Raw genomic sequence first — 22,084 nt, 5'->3', positions numbered from 1 at the left:
TAGATTATTATTATTTCAAATTTTAAAATTTCCTAGCAATTTACTTTTTTCGACCCCTTACCCCACACATATTACATACAATGCCCTCATTATATGCATAAAATAATTTAAATGCAGGAAAATGGAGAAAAAAGAACAGACTCCCCTGGGGTAGTAGTGGCGAGATCGATTATGAAAGTATGGATAACTTCGAACATCTTGAATATGTGAATGTGGATCATCTGAGATATGTGAATGTGCCGACGAAATGTGAATCTGAGACTTGAAAGTTCAACAATGTAGTGTAGAAAATCTTCAAAGCATAGTTGATCAATGTGGGAAAGCATACGCCACATTTTATGGTTTAGAGAAAAAGGAACATCCCAATTATGTAGATCACGTTGTGGTATTAGAATCTACGATGTGTTATCGATTGAAATTGTCTTTGATAGCACGATAGGTTCTAGCTCACGACGTGGAGTTATGGTCCACGTCGTGTAAATTCGGTTTCACAGAATGTATTTGCACAATGATTCTTCGATGCAACTAAATATATAAATGCTTTTAGGCCCTTCCAAATCTCTATGATTTCTTTGACTCTTCCCTTTTCTCTTTATTTTCTTATGAAATTAACCCCATACTCATTAAAAATCATGGGTCTCGAATCTTGAATCTAAACGACACGGCTTTACTCGAACTCTCCAAACTCTATTCTCTCATCATCCTGCTCACGATAACTCACCAAATCTGCAACAAAGTAAGTAATATTGGAAAGAAGAAAATAACCATCCCATAGTAAGTAATAGTGGAAAGAAGAAAACAACCATCCTGTCTCTATTCTCTATTCTCTCAACAAACCCGATAAAGTTGATATCGATATGTTATATCTATGTTCATCTGTTATGTGTATGTCGACATGGTTTATGTGTGGTTTGGTTGAGGCAGTCCTACTTTGTGCTAAAGGTCAACAGACCCATGGCAACCTGGATAGACTGAAGGCCTGTAGGGCAGACCAGTTAGGCCGAAGGCCCATAGAATGGTCCAGATAGGCTGAAGGCCCGATGAGGTAGTCCAGTCATGTTGAAGGTTCTGTGAGCGGTCCAGATAGTCTTCAGGCCTGCGAGGTGGTCCAGTTAGGCTGAAGGCTCTGTATGCATGTTGTTTGTTAATATATGTTATATGTTTGTGTGATGGTATTTTAGGGGGAAACTCACTAAGCTTCATACTTACAGTTTTGGTTTATGGTTTCAGGTACTTCAGTGGAGCGTAGCAAGGCGAATGCGTGACCATACACATCGTTGGTTTTACAACTAATAAGATCTTGGGAGACTCTCATTTTAAATAACATTGAAAACAATGTGTTTTGTAATACTTCTAATAAAAAAAGAGGTCATTTTGAAAATTTTAAATTTGTTGAATTTTTAGGATGTTACAACCTGCGATGGATTTAAGAGTCTATGTTTGATGAATTTAAGAGTCTGACAAAATAAAATATGGTCTTTGATGAGGATCGATCTTTAGAGCATCTCCAATGGGGACATATTTTAGAGCTTTTTATTATTAATTGATAACTTATTTTCATTTAATACCATTGTAATTGATTTTTTTTGTATATTTATATTGATCGCTCAATATATATCGAGTGGTTAATATACTATAAAGCTTTGGACATCTAACCCCTTCTACTTCTATTATATTTTATTTTTACCCCCTTGATTATATCCTAGTTTTATATATTTTCCATTTATTTAACTATTTATTTAATTATTCCTATCATATTTTTTCATTTATAAAATGTTTATATACTAAATTCTAATGATAATGTAATTCAAAATACTTTATATTAACTCATTTTATGTTTAAAAAACAACTAATTAAATATGGAGATTTTATAAAATATTTTAAATAGATGAGGATAAATTAGTTATATTTAAAAAAAAAGCTCTTTAAATAAGCTTTGACATTTAGAAGTCAAGATTAATTATATAATGATATGACATTTACTTAAGTGATAAGATAGTGCAACCATTGAAGATATGCTTAGACCTCAATGTTTAGCATCAACAACCTTAGCCACCCAACCACCATGTTGTTTATGTTTTTTTTAGGTAGATGATTTGTACACAACAATTTTTCTCCATACACAACAATTGATGCTTTAAAATGTTCTACTGTACAACTATATAATACATAAATTGTTGTGTATGGCAAAAAACTGTTGTGTACAAATCACTTCCCTTTTCTTTAACATATAATGAATATAATGTGTTTCATAAGTACACATGTAGGAAAAGACAAAGATTTGCTAATTGATCAATACGGTATGTATTTATATATTTGCTTCTTTTTTTTTGGAACGGCAGAAAAATATTATTAAAAAACAAAAACTAGCAAGAAGCCAGAAAAGTTAAATGAGAGAAGTAGCAAGATAGGGATTATGAAGCCACTCTGTCCAATTTAACATAACCCTACTACATCTATTAGAAATCCAAAAGAAGGATTTCTCAACAACGTCATCAAAAATACACGATTTTTTTGGTAAGACTGTTCCAAAAAACAGACATATTACGAAAACTCCATAGGCACCAAAGGAAGTAATGATGACCGCATCAAAAGCCTTTCGTTGACCTCATCTGAAATTCACATCATCCTCCCAATGAAGAAGAGCATGCACCGAAAACTGGGATGGAGTAGAAATCCCCCACCAAATTGCGACCCTGCCCCAAATATCTCTAAGGTCATGACAACCAAAGAAAATATGGTCTATAGTCTCAACTGCAACCATGCAAATAGGGCACATAATATACGGGACCGGTATACCTCTACTCGACAACCTCTCCCTTGTAGGGATACTAGAAAGCTTAATTCTCCAAACTAGAATATTAAGCTTAATAGGAACCTAATTATTCCATCTCGTGCCCGTGTCTCCCGAAGGCGCCAGAGTAGTATCCAAAGCATACCTAACCTAAGAAATAGAGAAAGAATCATCACCATCCAGAGACCAACCCAGCCTATCCAGGACCTCCTGAAGATGTATCCCCTGCACCACTTCCAAGAACGAAGTCTACTGCGTTTCTTCAATCCCGCCTCTAGGCATTCGCCTAAGATTGTCCGTATTCCACCCAATTAAATAACGATCCCTGACATTAGCTGATCAGTGGATATCCAAAGCAAAAACTCGATGAAATGAAATCGAAAGAGGATTATTGCCTTGCCACTTATCATGCCAAAAGGAAGTAAAATCCCCATCACCAATTCTAATCGGAGAAAGGTTATGGAAATCAAATCCATTATCCTTAAGATCATTGACAATCCTTGTAATACCATTCCAAGGTCCCTTCAACTGACTTCTAGGAATCAGCGGAATATTAGAATTCCCCAAACCATATATACTTTTGACCACTTTCACCCATAATAAATTAGGTTTATGAAAAAACCTCCACTTCTAGCATAATAATAAAGCCCTGTTAAAGGAAAACAAACTGCCAACCACCAAACCTCCAACATCTTTAGGGGCAAACACTTTATCCCACCTAACCCAATGCATACTACGATTACCCAAATCAGCTCCCCAAAAAAACACTGATCTCAATCTCTCCAACTCCTTTATCACAGTAAGAGGCACCAGATAAATAGACATCAAATAACTCGCAACAACCCCAAAACTGCTTTAGTAAGAGTGAATCTCCCGCCAACAGACATACACTTGGCTTTCCACCCCGCTAATCTTTTCCGGAAAGTATCAACCACCGGACCCCAGGATACAATTCTGCTCATATTTTGCCCAACCGGAACCCCGAGACGCGAAAACGGGAAACAACCCGATGAACACCCCATACAATTAGCCATATAAGTAACCTGAGCATCCGTGACCCCCACACCATATAACTTGCTTTTTAGCAGACTGATTTTTAGACCTGATGCTAGGAAGAAACATCTAAGAACACGAACAATATGTAAGGCATTTTCCTGATTCCAATAAGCTAAGAGAACAACATCGTCTGCATAGAGAAGATGGGAAATAGTATTTCCTCCAATGTTGATTCCCCTATAAACATTGGCCAACTGGGCCCTAGTAATGGCCACATGCAAGCCCTCCATAGCCAACACAAAAGAAAAGGAGATAAAGGATCCCCATGTATCAAACCTCTAAACATATGTAATTCCTTAGAGGGAAATCCATTCACCATGACAGACACTGTAGCCGAAGATAGCATCTCCAAAATCCACTTGCACCACAAAGAACCGAACCCCATTATTTTCATGATGTCAATCAGGTATTCCCAAGAAAGAGAATCATACGCCTTTTCAAAATCCACTTTAAAAACTAAAAGAGGATTTTTATAGGCTTTACTCCAAGCTACATTTGTTGGATTAGTGTCTAAGTCCATAACTATTTTGGTATGTACTTGACCCGATGGTGCATGGTCCTTTTGGGTTGCCTTCACCAAAGCAACTTGATTGGAGAAATAAATAAAGAGAGAGGTTATTATGATTTATTAATATGTTATAAGAATAATATATTAAAGGAGAAATCATATTTGTTTAATTAATATTGGTTAATAATTAATTAAGAATTAATTTTGTGATCAAGTGTAATTAATTAAACTAGAGGGGCTGAATTGTAATTATGTGATAGTTGCAAAATAGGGCAATGGTTATCCTTGTTAAAGGATGGACGAATTCAAGGATAAGGATATCCTTGAAACGTTCAAGGCTTAAGAGATAAGGGTTTTTCAAGGCTTATCTTATGGTTGCTTGATGGGCAAGTAACTAGATAAGGATAAGGACTGAAACCCTAATCCCAACCCTATATAAAGACCCCTAAGGCTCATGAATTCGTCTAAGCCTTCCCTAGAAGTCCTAAGGACGAATTCAATACCTCCCCTCTCTCCTCATTTCTTCTCCACTTGTTCTTGGTGTTTGTAAGCCATTAGAGGAGTGACACTTGTGACTCTAAGCCTTCCAAAGTCAATTCAAGGAGGAATTGGGATTGTTATTGCTACATAACAATCAAGGTAATATCATAAACCTAATTTTATGTTAATATGATTATTTGAATGCTAGAATTAGGGTTTATAGTCTTGGATTCAATGCATGTACAATATAGAAACCTACATCCAAGCATTAGGGTTTGTATGAGCACATAGGATGTCTTATGACCAAAACCCATCAGTGGTATCAAAGCCTTGATTGGTTTCTATTGTATTGATGCTTGATATATCTGAAAAATTCTTTTTTTTGGTGTTTTGGAGGCTGGACTCGCCGAGTCTATAGCTGAACTTGCCGAGTCCAAGGTGACTCGACGAGTCAACTCGTCAGATAGAGCTTATCTCGGGATTTCTTGCTGTTTTTGCATTGGGATAGTTACCTTATCATGTTAGATCAATATTAATCCGATTATATGATATATTTGATAATATTTTTGATCTAATTGAAGATATTTATCAATTAATAAGATAATTGTTTCCTTATAAGATAATTAATTAATTATTTTGAGTAAATTGATAAATTGTTTTGCAAGAAATCATTAAATAAATCAAATATGGATAATTATGTGATTAAATGTTAATTTGAATTATTTGTTATTTGATCCTTGTTGTTATGAAAAGTTTCATATTTTTCCCTTTAGGTTTTATAGTTTAAATTTGAACCCAATAGTTTTGTAGTTTTGAAATTTAAATAGTTGAAACCCTAATGTGTTGAAATGTTTCAAAACTTGCCCTCAAGTTTTGGAATTTAAAAGTTGATTAAAAGTTTAATTAGGAATGTTAAATTCTAAAACTCTAGTATTGTTTTGAAAAAGTTCAAATCACACCCTTATGGTTTTGTTAATTAATTAAGGTGTATAATTAAAGAAGTTTAATAAATCCATAAAAGTTTAGGTTTACAATTTAATTGAATTAAAGGTATAATTGTTAAATTAGACCACCTAGTATTTTGAAAGTATAAAATACACCCTATACTATATATAACATCAAAAGTCTAACATTATATATATATATATATATATATATATATATATATATATATGTATGAGTAAAAGTCAGTCTTACCGTTAGTAGGCCTCATTCACGAAGCTGGTCTATAAGGGGTGTTTAAGGAAATTGCCTATAAAATGGCGATTGAATGGGTATCCACTCTTACCCACCGCACTCTTGACTAGTGGAGGGTCGTTAGCCGAACGGGTAGGATAGGACAAAAACCTTCCATTATAAGTATAATGAAATATAAAAGTAACTAAATGTTTTCATAAAATTCCCAATCTTAGCTACTTAGGCAAAAGTGAATTGATGCAATTCCATGAAATTACACTTTGTGCCCTTACGAAGACGTTAGTGGAGCGTGTGTGGTTTACCGGCACACTAAATGGTTCTAAGCAAAGGTAGCAAAGGGTGACTCAATGTTTGTCATAGTTCGGTGGGGCGTGTGTGGTTTACCGGCACATCGAATAGGTGACTGTAACATGTAAGGGCACCATGTAAGTTTGCATGGTTATTCACACCCGCTTTGTGATCCTCGGTATCCCAGTCACAAACAAGAGGGGCATATCGAGATTTAAACATGCCATTGAAATGTTCAATGAATCTCATAGAATCTAGGAGTTTTCATAGATTTAAAACTTAAATTTCTTTTTCGTTTTTCATGGTGGAAATTAGTGAATCGTCGTTCACTTACCTTCAAATATTCTGCAATTAGGGTTACAGCATCCCTCTCCCGAGTTGTAGAATATTGTGTTGGGTCCTAGACTCAGTATTTCATTTGGGTGATCTACTAAGGACTCAATCAATCAACTAACTTGAATTTGTTTTTCTCCCGTTTTGTAGATGTCAAAGTTCGACAACTATGGTCTTCCCAAATCCCGTGGAACAAGCATTCCACATGAAGATGGTATTCCATGATTCAATCGAGGAACGAGAAATCATGCTTCACTTCCTCCTCCTCCTATTGTTCTCCCCAACCCACAAGATCGAAGAATTGAAAGGTTCAATATCACTAAAGCCCTATTGGAAATGAAACATGAAGATGGTAAACCCGTGTGTGCCCACGTTCTAGGAATGAAATCACACATTGATAGGTTGATAATGTTGGGTGTGTCATTCCCGGATGAGTTGGCTGTTAATTGGGTTTTGCAGTCACTTCCTGGATCATATAATGAGTTCAAAAGAAAGTATTATATGATGAATCATGACGAAAACCTCATTGACCTAACTTACATGCTCATTGCTGCTGAATTAGAAATGATTTGGCGAAGCAATGGAGCGTATTTGTTGGAAAAGTCAACCGACCATGCTTCCGAGGACGTTCTAGGAGAACCGACATACGTTTACTGCCAAAAGAAAGGGCGTTGGATACAAGTCTTCCCAAAGAGCCTGAAGAGTCCAGAAGATGGGAGAGTCAAAGATTATGGCTGCGCTTCAGGTAAAATCCACTATCTAACTCCATTAAGTTCCTATTCAATAATTCTTAATACATAATGTAATAAGATTGCATTTGAATGTTTTACAGGATCGGTGAAAAGAAAGGAAGCTTGGTGAAAGAGCAAGATGAATCTAATCACAAGGAATAGATCTTGATCGCATGGACTTGAAGATTAGAATTTGATCTTAGATAGTTATGATAGAGTTGTTAGAAAATTTTCTTTTGAAATACATAGTTTTCAATGGATTTTGCATTGTAAGGACATATGTTTTCCGCTGCTTTTATAAATAAAATAAATTTTCGTTTGACTTATTTATTTATTTGTTTATTTCCTTGCAACGAAATCGTTATGAAAATTGGTGTTTGCATATTTCTACAACAAATGGATATGATTCTTATTTATGGTGTTTATGGAAAAGTCGAGAATTTACCAAATAGGGAGAGTTTCTCATCGCCCAAGTTTCAATTGGACAGAAACTTGGAATCATGCAACGTGGATGCACGATGAATGAGAAATTTCGTATTTGGAAATTAGACTAATTCATTGACAAAGTGTCAAGTGAAGGACTAGGAGATCTAGTACACAAAGTTGTGTGTTGATCAAAGTCCACCATAAGAGTGACAAAATATTCGTCATGATTTACTAAAGGTTTAGTAAATATGATTATACTTATAAAATTAAGTGTAATTCTGAATTGATTGAAAAAGTTTAAATCAATAGTAGAACGAATAACAAGAATCAAGTAGGCAGAAAGATAAAAGTTTCTCCATTCTAAGAAGAAGGGAGAGTACCTTTTATGCTTTATGATAGGTCTTAATGATTAAGAACCATATATCAATTGATCCTCTAAGTGACTCTTAGTACAATTGTATGTCTAAGAAGAGGAATCAAGAATTGAAGAAATGGTTAAATCAAAAAGTCAATCATACTTCGTTCCAAATCAAGTCTTAGAGTTAAGATTATGACATTGAGTGAAAAGTATTAAGAAGGTTTATAACATTCATCAATTGTGGAAAGTTGTGATGTCTTGGATAAGACAAAGAACAACTAATACCAAAATTATGAAGTGTTTTGTTTTGATAAAAGCTACACTAACTCTTGAATAATTGTTTGTCAAGAAATGTTTTGACAAGAGAATCGTATATGTCAAGGAGTCAGTGGGAGTCTTTATAGTCTTGAAAAGTTTCAAGAACAAATCAAATAAACCTTATCGATCATCACTAGCACACGAGTTGAGGTTTACAACCTATCGTAATGACATTATTTGGTTTTTGTGCCAATCTAATCGAGTTAATTATGCATGTGAGTTCTATGAGTTCTCATTTTGAACGCATAAAAGGCAAAGCACCTTAATCAATGAAAGGTACATTGATAGGAAAGGGTGAGCTGCTTAACTACTTGGAAGACGTGGTGGGAAGCTGTGCTACCATAAGGCAAGAAATCAAGATTAAGAAAGTTCGGTCCATATGAGTTTGAATTTGTCGTAAACCTTGGTTTTAACAAATTCACATGGATAGGAACACATACACCATTTAAATCTAAGTGTCATAAGATTTCCTCCTTCATGAAAATGATTGTGAGGAAATGCTTTCACTAAGAAAGATTTTAAGAAGATAGTGATTGTAAAATTGCATTCTCGAATTCAATTATGGTTACGGTATCCCTTTCCATAATTTGAATTGTGAGGTTTGGCAATTAGTCTTAAGTGTTTAGACACACATATAAACTATCGAAGGCAAAGGTGTATAAGTTCAAAAAGCCTTGATAAAAGATTATCAAAGCATTAAGTATTAGAAACATGAACATAAAAAAATTCAATAAGTATTGATTTTTGAAAGTTAAGATGTTTATGAATACATATCAAAGCTAGTGGGAGCATAAGTGTTATGTTTTATAATAATCATCATGATAGTGGGAGCATAAATGTTATGATTGTATGATTATTAAGGCACGTATTGCAAAGTTGGCAATATTAATTATAGAAAACAAGAGTCATACTTTGCAAAGTTGTAAGAGTTGAAAGGTTGTTTTGCTATAATTAAGGGAGAGAATATTATGCTTCATTTCAAATCTAAAGGATTAGGTTGAGAAATGTTAATAAACTTAGTCAAGGGTACATAGTGTGTTCTTAAAATTTCGATTATGATTACGACATTCCTCTTCACAATTCGAATTTTGAGAACATAGCAAATAAAACATTATGCGTCGTGTCCCATACGCTTCGGGTATAGGATCGATTGCAAATGCTTTAATGTTTGACCATTCTAAATTTTTCCAAATGTCTAGCGCATTTAGAGGGAAAAGGACTAGAATCGGTTTTGACTAAAATAATTAAACAACTATCAAAGGACAATCCAAAGTTCGACGAGGATTGGTCGCTTGTGAGTAGTTGGAAGCATGGTGTTGGATGGACCATATTGACATTATTATGAATAGAAAAGATTCTATTAAGAATGAGTTGTCATATGGAAAATATGGAAATGTGTCCATATTGGATGGACCATATCGACATCATTACGAATAGATGAGATTCTATTAAGAATGAGTTGTCATATGGAAAATATGGAAATGTATCCATATTGGGAATTGAATATTAAAAAATCTATGACTAGATTAGAAACTTTTATGCAAAAGGATGTTCATGTTGGAATTTTGAGCAATCTAACACTTCCTAAGTGTGCATGCAACCCTAATAAACCTTGGATCTATGTTTGTCTAAATACATGCAAAATATTAATTTTCCAACGTTCATAACCTATCTAACATGGCATGGGGTACTTTTAAACATAAAAGAATTAGATGAGATTACTTACCTTTTGATGATGAGTTTGATTCCTAAGGAGTTTGAGGGCCAAGCACCAATAGTGTGAATGCCTCAAATGGAATCACAAATCACCACAAACTCTTGGAAAACTTTGAGAGAGTATACACACTTGTATTTTCGGCCACACACAAAGTCACACACACTAGTTCACTAGTTGCCATTTCATGCTCCATAAGCACGCTTATATAGTGTGCATGGTTAGGGTGAAACCCTAATAACCCATGACCTTTCCTTTTCCAAGGATCCATGGGTTAAAAGCTCCATGGACTTCCATCCAAGCCTAGCCCATCAACAAATGAGTGTTAGCCCACACCATATAAAATAAATAGCCCGTAATCTAATTAGTCTTCCTTTTAATCTCTAAATTAATTCATAATTAAATTAAGACTAAAACTAATTAAATAACCTCATATTAATATATTATAACTTATAATATATTAATAAACATATGTGTATAACTCTCATAAAATTATCCATAAATAGTTCGGGTGAGATGCAACCCAAATGGACCATGCCGGGTCGGGTCAAGTATATACCAAATAAGTTATGGACTTAGACACCTTATCCAACAGACTCCCACTTGGATAAGTCTAATAACTATATTTGCATATGTTACTTTAGGAACCAACCAGCAATCATAGCTCTCGAAAACTCTGTTGAACTATGAAGCGCCATTTTAGATAAGTGATCAAATAATCCTTTGTTCTCATGATATCAGTCGGACAAATACATGGAACAACGTCGTACTTATTGTCCAGCAGTTTGTTTCCCAATTTTCCGATTTGTTTGACAAAGAACTTAATCGAACACATCAATTTGGTTCTGACCAGCCGGTACATAGGTCACAACAAAATCATCGAGGGGCCCAAATATCGCTTCTATTTCTAGAAGGAACAGATAAACTTCGACTCATATGCTTGTTCTACTACTTGTTGAATTTGTACACAAAGGCAAGTTTTATAACATCAAGTTACTGATGCGTTTACGTGCAATCAATGCACAACCAACTCATAGGTAACAACTCATATCTCTAGGTTTGAAGATTTATATGATATTACCGTCTCACGATCATTCGAGATAAATTCCATGAAGTGATACAAGTGAGCGTGGGTTTATTCCAATACTCATAACTTATGAGCACTCATGAATGTTGTAGCAACCATTGCTATGACTAAACCCATTTGGCCATCTACAAACTCGATTCATGACAGTCTTGATTCATACCTACTTCCAACATATGAACGACTGTGGAGTGTTTAAATAACTTAGTCATTCGGAAAGAATAATCTAGCTATTTTGGAAGTCAAAACATGCAAAGTGAAACACAATAATAATCGAATCCAATATGGTCTCAGAACCCTTTTGAATATAAATAGAACCACCTTTTATTTATCACCATATTGATTACACATTATTCATTGTATAATGTTTCAAACAATCAACTTAAGACTTGAATAAAAACAACAGTCGTCCCATGCTCCTAGCATCTACACTTTGTTTTTCTAAACAATAGTTATGCCATACTCCAAGTATGCACACTATGTTTATCTATGATCCTTACATTGTGATGTAGATCAATTGAACATGATTCCATTGATACTTTCACAATCCCAAATCCTTATTGTAAATGTGAGAATCCCCGATTCCTATCATTTACCAAAAAATCTGTTAGATTTTAAACTTTCATGCAATGTTCCTCTTGTAATGATTATGCACAAAGTCACCAAAACCTTGTCACCAGTCATTACAGAGTATTCCAAAGAAGGTCAACTTCTATGGAACGGAAGTCTCATATTCAAAGTACATTGCTTTGAACATCCTTCTTGCATTAAGGTTTTCTAATCTTACATAGATTGAATAACTTCCACCTATGGAGACATTTCCATAGTCCCATTTTGACTATCACTTCCAAACAAGAGTTACTTCTTTTCAGAATATGTCAATATGGTCCTTTCCGACAACTTACATCATACTTCCAACTTTCCTTGAGCAACCAATCTTTGGCGAACCTCAGATTGTCCTCGACAATTGCTTAATCACTTTAGTCATATCCAGTTCTAGACTTTTTCCTTCTCAATGCCTTAAGCATTTGGAAAAATTAGAAAAGATGAATATTATAGCACATGCAATCGATCCTATATTCGAAGCATATGGAACACGATTCATGATGTTTGACATAAAGACATGATACTAGACAAGTCTTTTGCTACAATATTTTTTTATTTTCCATGTTTTCAAAATTTAACTATGAAGAGGGATGCCGTAGTCATAATTGAATTTTGAGAACGCAATATATATAGAATTTCCTTAAGTCGAACCATTCAGACATAAAATTCATACATATATCCTTAACTAAAGATGATTAAACTCTCAATCTAAGCTTTAGGATTGAAAAGAAGTATAATTTTCTCTCCCTTAATTATAGCAAAACAATTTTTCAACCCCTGAAACTTCACGAATTGAAACTTTGTTTTCTATAATTAACATTGCTAACTCGCAACACTAAACGTAAAAATCATGCTCCCACTAACATGATGATTATCAGCATAACACTTATGCTCCCACTAGCTCTGACATATTTCCAGAAATCTGCTGGACTTCTGAAATTTAGATTCATACACCCTTTCTTAGATAGCTCACATGTGTAACAGCCCGGAATCTCAGGTATTGTTAAAGTTATGTTTTTGGGGTGTTTTAAGAGGGGACTCGGCGAGTTGGAGCCTAGACTCGCCGAGTAGGACCGCAGACCTGGTCGCGGGTTCGCGACTGGACTCGACGAGTCCAGATATGGACTCGGCGAGTCGGCGCTGTTTAGCGAAAACCCTAACCGTTCAGGTTTGGGACGTATAAAAGGGACTTATTGGCCGTCATTGTTCATTTTAGCCTTCTGAGAGGAACCCTAAATCGATTGTGTGCATCTGGAGCAAGGTTAAAGGCCATTGGTGATTTTGAAGGAGTTGTTGTGCAAGGAAGAGAAGGGCTTGGCTAAAGGAACAGCAAGGGAGTCACGTTCTGAGGATTGGGGACACAGAGAGTACATCATCCAGGTAAGAATTCGAGTATACTCTGCTATGGTGATGTGTTTAGAGAATTAGGGTTGCATGGCATGGACTCGCCGAGTCCGATGAACAGACTCGGCGAGTAGCTTGAAGAATAACTGGGACTCGTCGAGTTGTTCTTCAGACTTAGCGAGTTGAGTCGGGGTGGCCCCGCGATTCTTCCAGGAGTAACTCGTCGGGTCAAGGAGGATACTCGACGAGTAGAAGAGGAATCTTAGAGGATTGGAGGACGTCTAGACTCGCCGAGTCGCCATGGCACTCGCCGAGTCCGGTCGAGTTGACCGTTGACCGTTGACCTGAGTTGACCTATGTGTGTCTTCTTAGGGTCAGTTAGCTTAGAAGATAAAAGTGTTAATAAGAGATATATGATGTTATAGGGAGTTTGTAGCTCGACGGATCGAGCACGAGTGATTTCAGGATTTGCTAGCTTTCAGCATTTACGAGGTGAGTCTTCTCACTATACTGTACCCGGAAGGGTTTGACTGTGCGACCGGAAGGTCGGATATGATATGTGATATACGTGCTATATGTGGTAAGTTAATTGTTATGCGTGCTATGTATGTTTATGTGGGCCGGAAGGCAATATGTTATGGTCCGGAAGGCGATTATGTTATGGGCCGGAAGGCGTTGTGTTGTGGACCGGAAGGTCAGGGCCTGGAAAGGCGTATGTGCGTAAGTTGTATATTGGGGAACTCACTAAGCATTTATGCTTACAGTTGTTATGTATGTGTTTCAGGTACTAGCGAGGACCGTGGGAAGGCGCCGGCGTGATCGGTACACACTGAAGGATGTTTTTATGATATTGGGATTTAGACAATTTGTATTTGACATGACACTTAAATTATTTACGCCTTGTTTGAATGAAAGTACTTTATTTTTAAAATGAAAAATTTGTTTGAAAATTTGCGCTGTTACAATTGGTATCAGAGCCTTGGTTTGAGGGATTCGGGTGCACCTTCGGGGGTAACTGAACTCAAACCGAGGATTTGAGGAAAGTTTTTAAATAAAGGCATAAACTTTTGTAAATGGTTTTGTGGTAAGCAAGAAAGAAGCAGTGTGTACGATCAGTCAGCGCCCGAACGGTAAAGATCCCCAAAATACCTTACAATGTTATGTTATGAGATGAGTTATGATATGAATTGTTATGCATGCTAGAAGACTAGGTATTCATGATAGGACTAGAGTGGCCTGATTTGTGATGCCTTAGTCTAGGAAATTTGTCGATGTGAGATGCTTGATAGCGTGCAGGTAGATAGTGCATATCAAAAGTAGAGTACTCACTATCCGGGGTTTGGGGAGGAAGATTTGGGATGAATACTGATGCGGTGTGGTCGGTAGTATTGGGCCCATACTACCGAAGACACCGGGTCAGTGGGATACCCAAGTAAGAATCCCTGGATATCGGAGACTGAGTAGGGTTGCATTATCGAGTGCGATTATACTCGATGGAGTCTCTGATAGTTTTATGTCGTATTTCAGAGACATCATGGTTAGACCACGCCACGGAGCGAGTTCGAGCGGTGTGAGTGACGAGGAGATTCGTCAGATGATTCACGAGGAGGTAGCTGCGGCGATCCGGGCTGAGATCCCGGAGATGTTTGGGTCTATTAAGACCACCCTGATGGAGACGTTTGAGGAGCGGTACGCCGCATTGACTGAAGATGCAGCCGCTTCAGCTACCACAGTTGTGGCCGCTGCCAGGCCACAGGGGGGTGACTCGTTGCTGTTCCGGGAGTTCAGCAACACGAAGCCACCTGAGTTCGATGGGACGCAGGATCCGATTGCCGCGATGAGGTGGATCGCGGATATAGAGGGGTGCTTCTACACTTTTTCATGCCCGGAGCACCTGAGGGTACGGTTCGCTTTGAACCAGCTCCGTCTGGGAGCGAAGGATTGGTGGAAGTTCGTGACGACGAACTTCACTTTGGCATAGATTACAGCAGTGACATGGGAGGGGTTTACTGCTATGTTCAGGGACGAGTACGTTCCCCCGGTGGAGAAGGAACGATTGGTTCAGGAGTTCTTAACCCTCAAGCAGGGTACTGATTCGGTTGCGGCGATCACGCGGAAGTTTCATGAGAGGGCGATGTTCTGCCCCGAGCTGGTGTCCACAGAGCAGGCTCGGATGAGCCGGTACTTGGGTGTTTTGAGGAGGGATATCCGGGAGTTTGTGTCGAACTCCACCTATCATACTTTTGTTGAGCTTCAGGCGAATGCCAGGAAGCGCGAGATCGAGTTGGAGACCCAGGCCAGGGAGGAGGCCGAGTCTCAGCAGGTGGACCGGCGGTCGGCTCAGTCTCAGCCGGCAGCCAAGTGGACCAAGTCCGCCGATTCGAGGACGGGAGGTCCGAAGGGCCGCACTTGCGGAAAGTGCGGCAAGGGTCACGATGGGGCGTGTCGAGCTGGTGCTTGCTACAAGTGTGGCAAGGAGGGGCACATTGCTAGGGAGTGCCCCAAGGGGTTTATGGTTTGCTTTCATTGCAACCAGACAGGCCATCGGAAGGCCGAGTGCCCTCAGCTTCGTCAGGGATCTGCACCTACTGCCAGGACTACTGAGACGCGACCGGTGAAGGTCGAGGCCCCGAGGGCTCGTGGAAGAGCCTTTCAGCTGACTGCGGAGGAGGTCCGCGCTGCGCCCGATGTTGTGGCATGTATGCTGTAATTCATGTATTTATTTTAAAGTTGAGATGTTATGCTTATGTTATTATATGCGTAGGTACTTTCCTTGTGAACTTTGTGCCTACTCTAGTGTTATTTGACTCGGGTGTGAGTAGGTCCTTTGTATCCTTAGCCTTTAGTCAACATATCAGCGTTAGTCGTGAGTCGTTGAGTCAGCCTCTGAGAGTTTCTATAGCTGACGAGAGAGTGATTTGTGCCACGGAGGTTCTCCGGGGATGCGTGCTAGAGATTTTCGGGGTTGAATTCCCAATTGACCTGATTCCTATTGCGATGGGTGATGTCTGTGTCATCGTGGGCATGGACTGGTTGAGCCGATTCGGCGTTGTCATCGACTGTGAGCGTCAGCTGGTGACTATACGAGACCATAGTGGGGGAGTCCTTTCGGTGTACGGCGAGGGTACCCGTTCAGGATCAGCTTTTTGTTCGCCCGCTAGGGCGAGGCAGTGTCTACAGCAGGGCTGTAAGGGTTTTGTGGCGTATGTGATGGATACGCGGGAGGTTTCCGAGAGACCGAGGTCAGTTGAGGAGGTCCCAGTGGCGCGTGAGTTTCCAGATGTTTTCCCCGAGGAGCTGCCGGGAGTACCTCCTGTGAGGCAAGTGGAGTTTGGTATCGATCTGGTTCCGGGGGCCGCGCCTATTGCTAAGGTGCCTTATCGTCTTGCACCTCCAGAGATGCAAGAGTTGTCCTCGTAACTCCAGGAGTTGCTGGGGAAGGGATTCATTCGGCCGAGCAGCTCGCCGTGGGGAGCACCTATTCTGTTCGTCAAGAAGAAGGATGGTTCACACCGGATGTGCATTGATTACCGGGAGTTGAACAAGTTGACGGTCAAGAACTGTTACCCGTTACCGAGGATCGATGATTTATTCGATCAGTTGCAGGGAGCATCTTGGTTCTCCAAGATCGATCTGAGGTCAGGGTACCATCAGGTGAGAGTGCGGGATGAGGACGTCCAGAAGACAGCGTTTAGGACGCGATATGGGCATTATGAGTTTGTGGTGATGCCTTTCGGGCTCACCAATGCCCCGGCTGTGTTCATGGATCTCATGAACAGGGTATGCAGGCCGATGTTGGATCGGTCAGTGATTGTATTTATCGACGACATCCTAGTGTATTCGATATCTAGAGAGCAGCATGAGGAGCATTTGAGGGAGATCCTTGAGGTATTGAGGTCGGAGAAGCTTTATGCAAAGTTCTCCAAATGTGACATCTGGTTGCGGGAGGTCCAATTTCTAGGACATGTTGTTAATCAGGAAGGGAAATTGGTCGATCCGGCCAAGGTTGAAGCTGTGATGAGTTGGGAGGTGCCGAAGTCACCCTCTGAGATCAGGAGTTTCCTTGGGTTGGCAGGGTACTATCGGAGATTTATTAAGGATTTCTCCAAGATCGCAGTGCCGCTCACCAGATTGACCCGGAAGGGTGTTGCATTCTCATGGGGACCCGAACAGCAGACTTCCTTTGAGACACTTCGCCAGAGGTTGTGCGAAGCCCCGGTATTAGCTCTCCCGGAAGGGATGGAAGATTTTGTAGTATATTGCGACGCATCGATTTCGGGACTGGGTGCGGTGTTGATGCAGAGGGGTCATGTGATAGCTTATGCGTCGAGGCAGCTGAAGCCTCATGAGGCGAGATATCCCACGCATGATTTAGAGTTGGGGGCAGTAGTGTTCGCTCTCAAGATTTGGCGTCACTACCTGTATGGGGTTCGATGTACGATATACACGGACCATAAGAGCTTGAAGTATTTGATGGATCAGCCCAACCTAAATATGCGTCAGAGGAGGTGGTTGGATGTGGTCAAGGATTATGATTGTGAGATCCTGTACCACCCGGGCAAGGCTAATGTGGTAGCCGATGCATTGAGACGCAGGGCGGAGAACACTCCTTTGCGAGATGTATGTTTGAGACTGACTGTGATGACTCCAGTATTGGATACTATTCGTGGGGCACAGGCCGAGGCTGTGAGACCAGAGATGTAGAAGAAAGAGCGGGTCGTTGGGTTAATTTCAGAGTTCGTTAAGGATGGACGAGGGCTTCTGACGTTTCAGGGTCGGATTTGGGTACCGTTCGTGGGCGGTACGCGTATTACTTTGATGGAAGAGGCTCATAGATCGAAATTCTCGATCCATCCCGGTGCTACGAAGATGTATTTGGATTTGAGGAAAGAGTATTGGTGGCCCTGTATGAAGAGGGACGTCGCATGGTTCGTTGAGAGGTGCTTGACCTGCCGTAGAGTTAAGGCCGAGCACCAGAGACCGCATGGCAAGTTACAACCATTGGAGATTCCTGAGTGGAAGTGGGAACAGATCACTATGGATTTCATCACCAAATTGGCGAGAACTGCCAGGGGAGTTGATGTGATTTGGGTGATTGTGGATAGGTTGACGAAGAGTGCACACTTCCTTGCCATCAGCGAGAGTTCTTCAGCGGAGAAGTTGGCGGAGATATATGTGAGAGAAGTAGTATCTCGGCATGGAGTGCCGATCTCGATTGTTTCAGACCGTGATGTGCGCTTCACTTCCAGGTTCTGGAAGAAATTCCATGAGGAGCTGGGTACTAAATTGCATTTTAGTACCGCATACCATCCCCAGACAGACGGCCAGAGTGAGCGAACGATTCAGACGCTGGAGGACATGCTTCGAGCGTGTGTGTTAGACTTCGGGGGTAGCTGGGATGCGTATTTACCCTTGGCAGAGTTTTCCTACAACAACAGCCATCATTCGAGCATTGGTATTCCACCTTTTGAGCTGTTGTATGGTAGGAGATGTCGGACCCCCATTTGCTGGGGAGAGGTGGGACAGAGAGTGATGGGCAGCACAGAGATCGTGCTTCAGACGACAGAGCAGATTCAGCAAGTTAGACAGAGGTTATTGATCGCCCAGAGCCGACAGAAGAGTTATGCAGATAGGTGCCGATCCGAGCTTGAGTTTCAAGTCGGCGACTTCGTTCTCCTGAAGGTCTCTCCTTGGAAAGGAGTGATTCGATTCAGGAAGAGGGGCAAGTTGGGGCCCCGGTATATTGGGCCATTTCGTGTGATTGCAAGGATAGGCCGGGTAGCCTATCGTTTGGAGTTGCCAGCGGAGTTGGGGCAGATCCACGACACTTTTCATGTGTCGCAATTGAGGAAGTGCATAGCCGATGAGTCGGCAGTGGTCCCATTAGAGGATATTCAGGTGGATGCGAGCCTGAATTATGCTGAGAGACTAGTGGCCATCAGGGATCGGAAGATCAAGGTTTTGAGGAACAAGGAGGTACCTCTGGTGTTGGTTCAGTGGCAACACCGGAAGGGATCGGAAATGACTTGGGAGCCGGAACGTGAGATGCGGGAGCAGCATCCGGAACTATTTTCAGAGTGAGACTTCGAGGGCGAAGTCTAATCCTAGTGGGGGAGAATTGTAACAGCCCGGAATCTCAGGTATTGTTAAAGTTATGTTTTTGGGGTGTTTTAAGAGGGGACTCGGCGAGTTGGAGCCTAGACTCGCCGAGTAGGACCGCAGACCTGGTCGCGGGTTCGCGACTGGACTTGACGAGTCCAGATATGGACTCGGCAAGTCGGCGCTGTTTAGCGAAAACCCTAACCGTTCAGGTTTGGGACGTATAAAAGGGACTTATTGGCCGTCATTGTTCATTTTAGCCTTCTGAGAGGAACCCTAAATCGATTGTGTGCATCTGGAGCAAGGTTAAAGGCCATTGGTGATTTTGAAGGAGTTGTTGTGCAAGGAAGAGAAGGGCTTGGCTAAAGGAACAGCAAGGGAGTCACGTTCTGAGGATTGGGGACACAGAGAGTACATCATCCAGGTAAGAATTCGAGTATACTCTGCTATGGTGATGTGTTTAGAGAATTAGGGTTTATGGAACCCTTTTGTGGATAGATTGAATGTTACCCTAGTCCCCCAAACGATTGTAACCCTGTATTGGGACCTTTAGAGGTCCAGAATGTCCCATGCCTGTGCATTTCGGGAATTGATGAAGGTTTTGGATTGGAATCCTTATGCCTTAGGTCAATATGTAAATTATAAGTCTTGGGGTGTATCATGAGCACCAAAATGAGGAACTTACGTGATGGACCAGTCTAGGAAGGCCAGACCTATGAATGGTCGGAGCAGTTCTGACCTTAGGAAGCAGTTTGAGCGGTTGCATGGCATGGACTCGCCGAGTCCGATGAACAGACTCGGCGAGTAGCTTGAAGAATAACTGGGACTCATCGAGTTGTTCTTCAGACTCGGCGAGTTGAGTCGGGGTGGCCCCGCGATTCTTCCAGGAGTAACTCGTCGGGTCAAGGAGGATACTCGACGAGTAGAAGGGGAATCTTAGAGGATTGGAGGACGTCTAGACTCGCCGAGTCGCCATGGCACTCGCCGAGTCCGGTCGAGTTGACCGTTGACCGTTGACCTGAGTTGACCTATGTGTGTCTTCTTAGGGTCAGTTAGCTTAGAAGATAAAAGTGTTAATAAGAGATATATGATGTTATAGGGAGTTTGTAGCTCGACGGATCGAGCACGAGTGATTTCAGGATTTGCTAGCTTTCAGCATTTACGAGGTGAGTCTTCTCACTATACTGTACCCGGAAGGGTTTGACTGTGCGACCGGAAGGTCGGATATGATATGTGATATACGTGCTATATGTGGTAAGTTAATTGTTATGCGTGCTATGTATGTTTATGTGGGCCGGAAGGCAATATGTTATGGGCCGGAAGGCGATTATGTTATGGGCCGGAAGGCGTTGTGTTGTGGACCGGAAGGTCAGGGCCTGGAAAGGCGTATGTGCGTAAGTTGTATATTGGGGAACTCACTAAGCATTTATGCTTACAGTTGTTATGTATGTGTTTCAGGTACTAGCGAGGACCGTGGGAAGGCGCCGGCGTGATCGGTACACACTGAAGGATGTTTTTATGATCTTGGGATTTAGACAATTTATATTTGACATGACACTTAAATTATTTACGCCTTGTTTGAATGAAAGTACTTTATTTTTAAAATGAAAATTTTGTTTGAAAATTTGCGCTGTTACAACATGTGTGTCTAAACAATTTTCAGGACTATGAAAAGGGATGTCGTAATCATAGTCTCAATTGCTTAGGCATTTGCCATTTCTCACAAGTCCATGTTAGTGTGTCGATTAACCACACACGCTCCACTAACAACTTTTGAAAATGCAAATAACACAATTGATATCTACGTAAAATCTACTTAGTCAAAGCGTTTCCTCACCATCATTTTCATGAATCGGAGAGAAACCTTATGACACTTAGATTTTATAGTGTATGAGTTCCTATCCATGTGAATTTGTCAAAACCATAATCACAAGATAAGGTTAGTGACAAATTCAGCCTTACATGGATTAAACTTGTTCAGTCTTGGTTTCTTGTCACCTTGGTAGCACAAGGCCCACCAATGCTTCCAAGTTGAACTCTGATAACTCACATGCAAATTCAACTTATTTGAAGTAGGTACAGAAATAAGAATTATGTCAACACGATAGGTTGCAAACCTTAAGTCGTGTGCTAGTGATAAATTACAGGTTTTACTCTTGATTAAATCTTGAAACTCTTTCAGGATATTTAAGGCTCCCATTGTCCCCTTGACATATAAGTTTCCCCAATCAAGAACCATTCCTTGACAAAACAAATATTCAAGGGATAGTGCGGATTCTTATCAAGACTAACACTTCACACAATTGGTCTTAGTTGGTCTTTGTCTCATCCAAGACATCACAACTTACCAATCTCAAATGTACAAGAGTAGAAAACATTTTACTTTTACATTTGACTAGTGTTAATAAATCTTCCTTTATGTCACTCAAGGTTACAATCTTCGAGTATGACTCTAAGAATTGTTTTGGAACGAAGTATGACTCATCTTCTTGATTTTAACCAATCCAACAATTCATGACCTCTCTTCTTAGCCATAACAATGCACTAAGACGTCCTTAGAGTATGAATTTGTGATATGGTTTCATAATCATTAAGATGATCATGAAATATGATACTAAAGTACTCTCCCATCCTTTCAGATTTGAGAAACTTTTATCTTTCTGCCTAATTTGATTCTGCTCATTTGTTTTGTCATACATTGTAACCTTTCCAATGTTACAGAATTATACTTAACCTCATAAGTATAAT

The 22,084-nt window shown here is 40.1% G+C and overlaps 1 protein-coding gene across 1 annotated transcript; it reads right to left on the bottom strand.

Moving 5' to 3' along the window:
- Positions 1-3,618: 3,618 nt before the first annotated feature.
- Positions 3,619-4,080, bottom strand: LOC111895814 (uncharacterized). The gene has a single exon (XM_023891875.1). It carries the CDS (start codon positions 4,078-4,080, stop codon positions 3,619-3,621), a length of 462 nt encoding a protein of 153 aa, XP_023747643.1.
- Positions 4,081-22,084: the final 18,004 nt, after the last annotated feature.

Source organism: Lactuca sativa, chromosome 3, assembly GCF_002870075.4.
Source record: "Lactuca sativa cultivar Salinas chromosome 3, Lsat_Salinas_v11, whole genome shotgun sequence".
NCBI classification, from domain to species: domain Eukaryota; kingdom Viridiplantae; phylum Streptophyta; class Magnoliopsida; order Asterales; family Asteraceae; genus Lactuca; species Lactuca sativa.
The sequence above is the reverse complement of the archived record's forward strand: the minus strand, read 5'-3'. Positions and strand labels throughout refer to the sequence as shown.

Bases quoted from the DNA above. Each gene is read 5' to 3' on its own strand.
- LOC111895814 (XM_023891875.1), bottom strand. From the start codon at position 4,080: ATGGAGGGCTTGCATGTGGCCATTACTAGGGCCCAGTTGGCCAATGTT.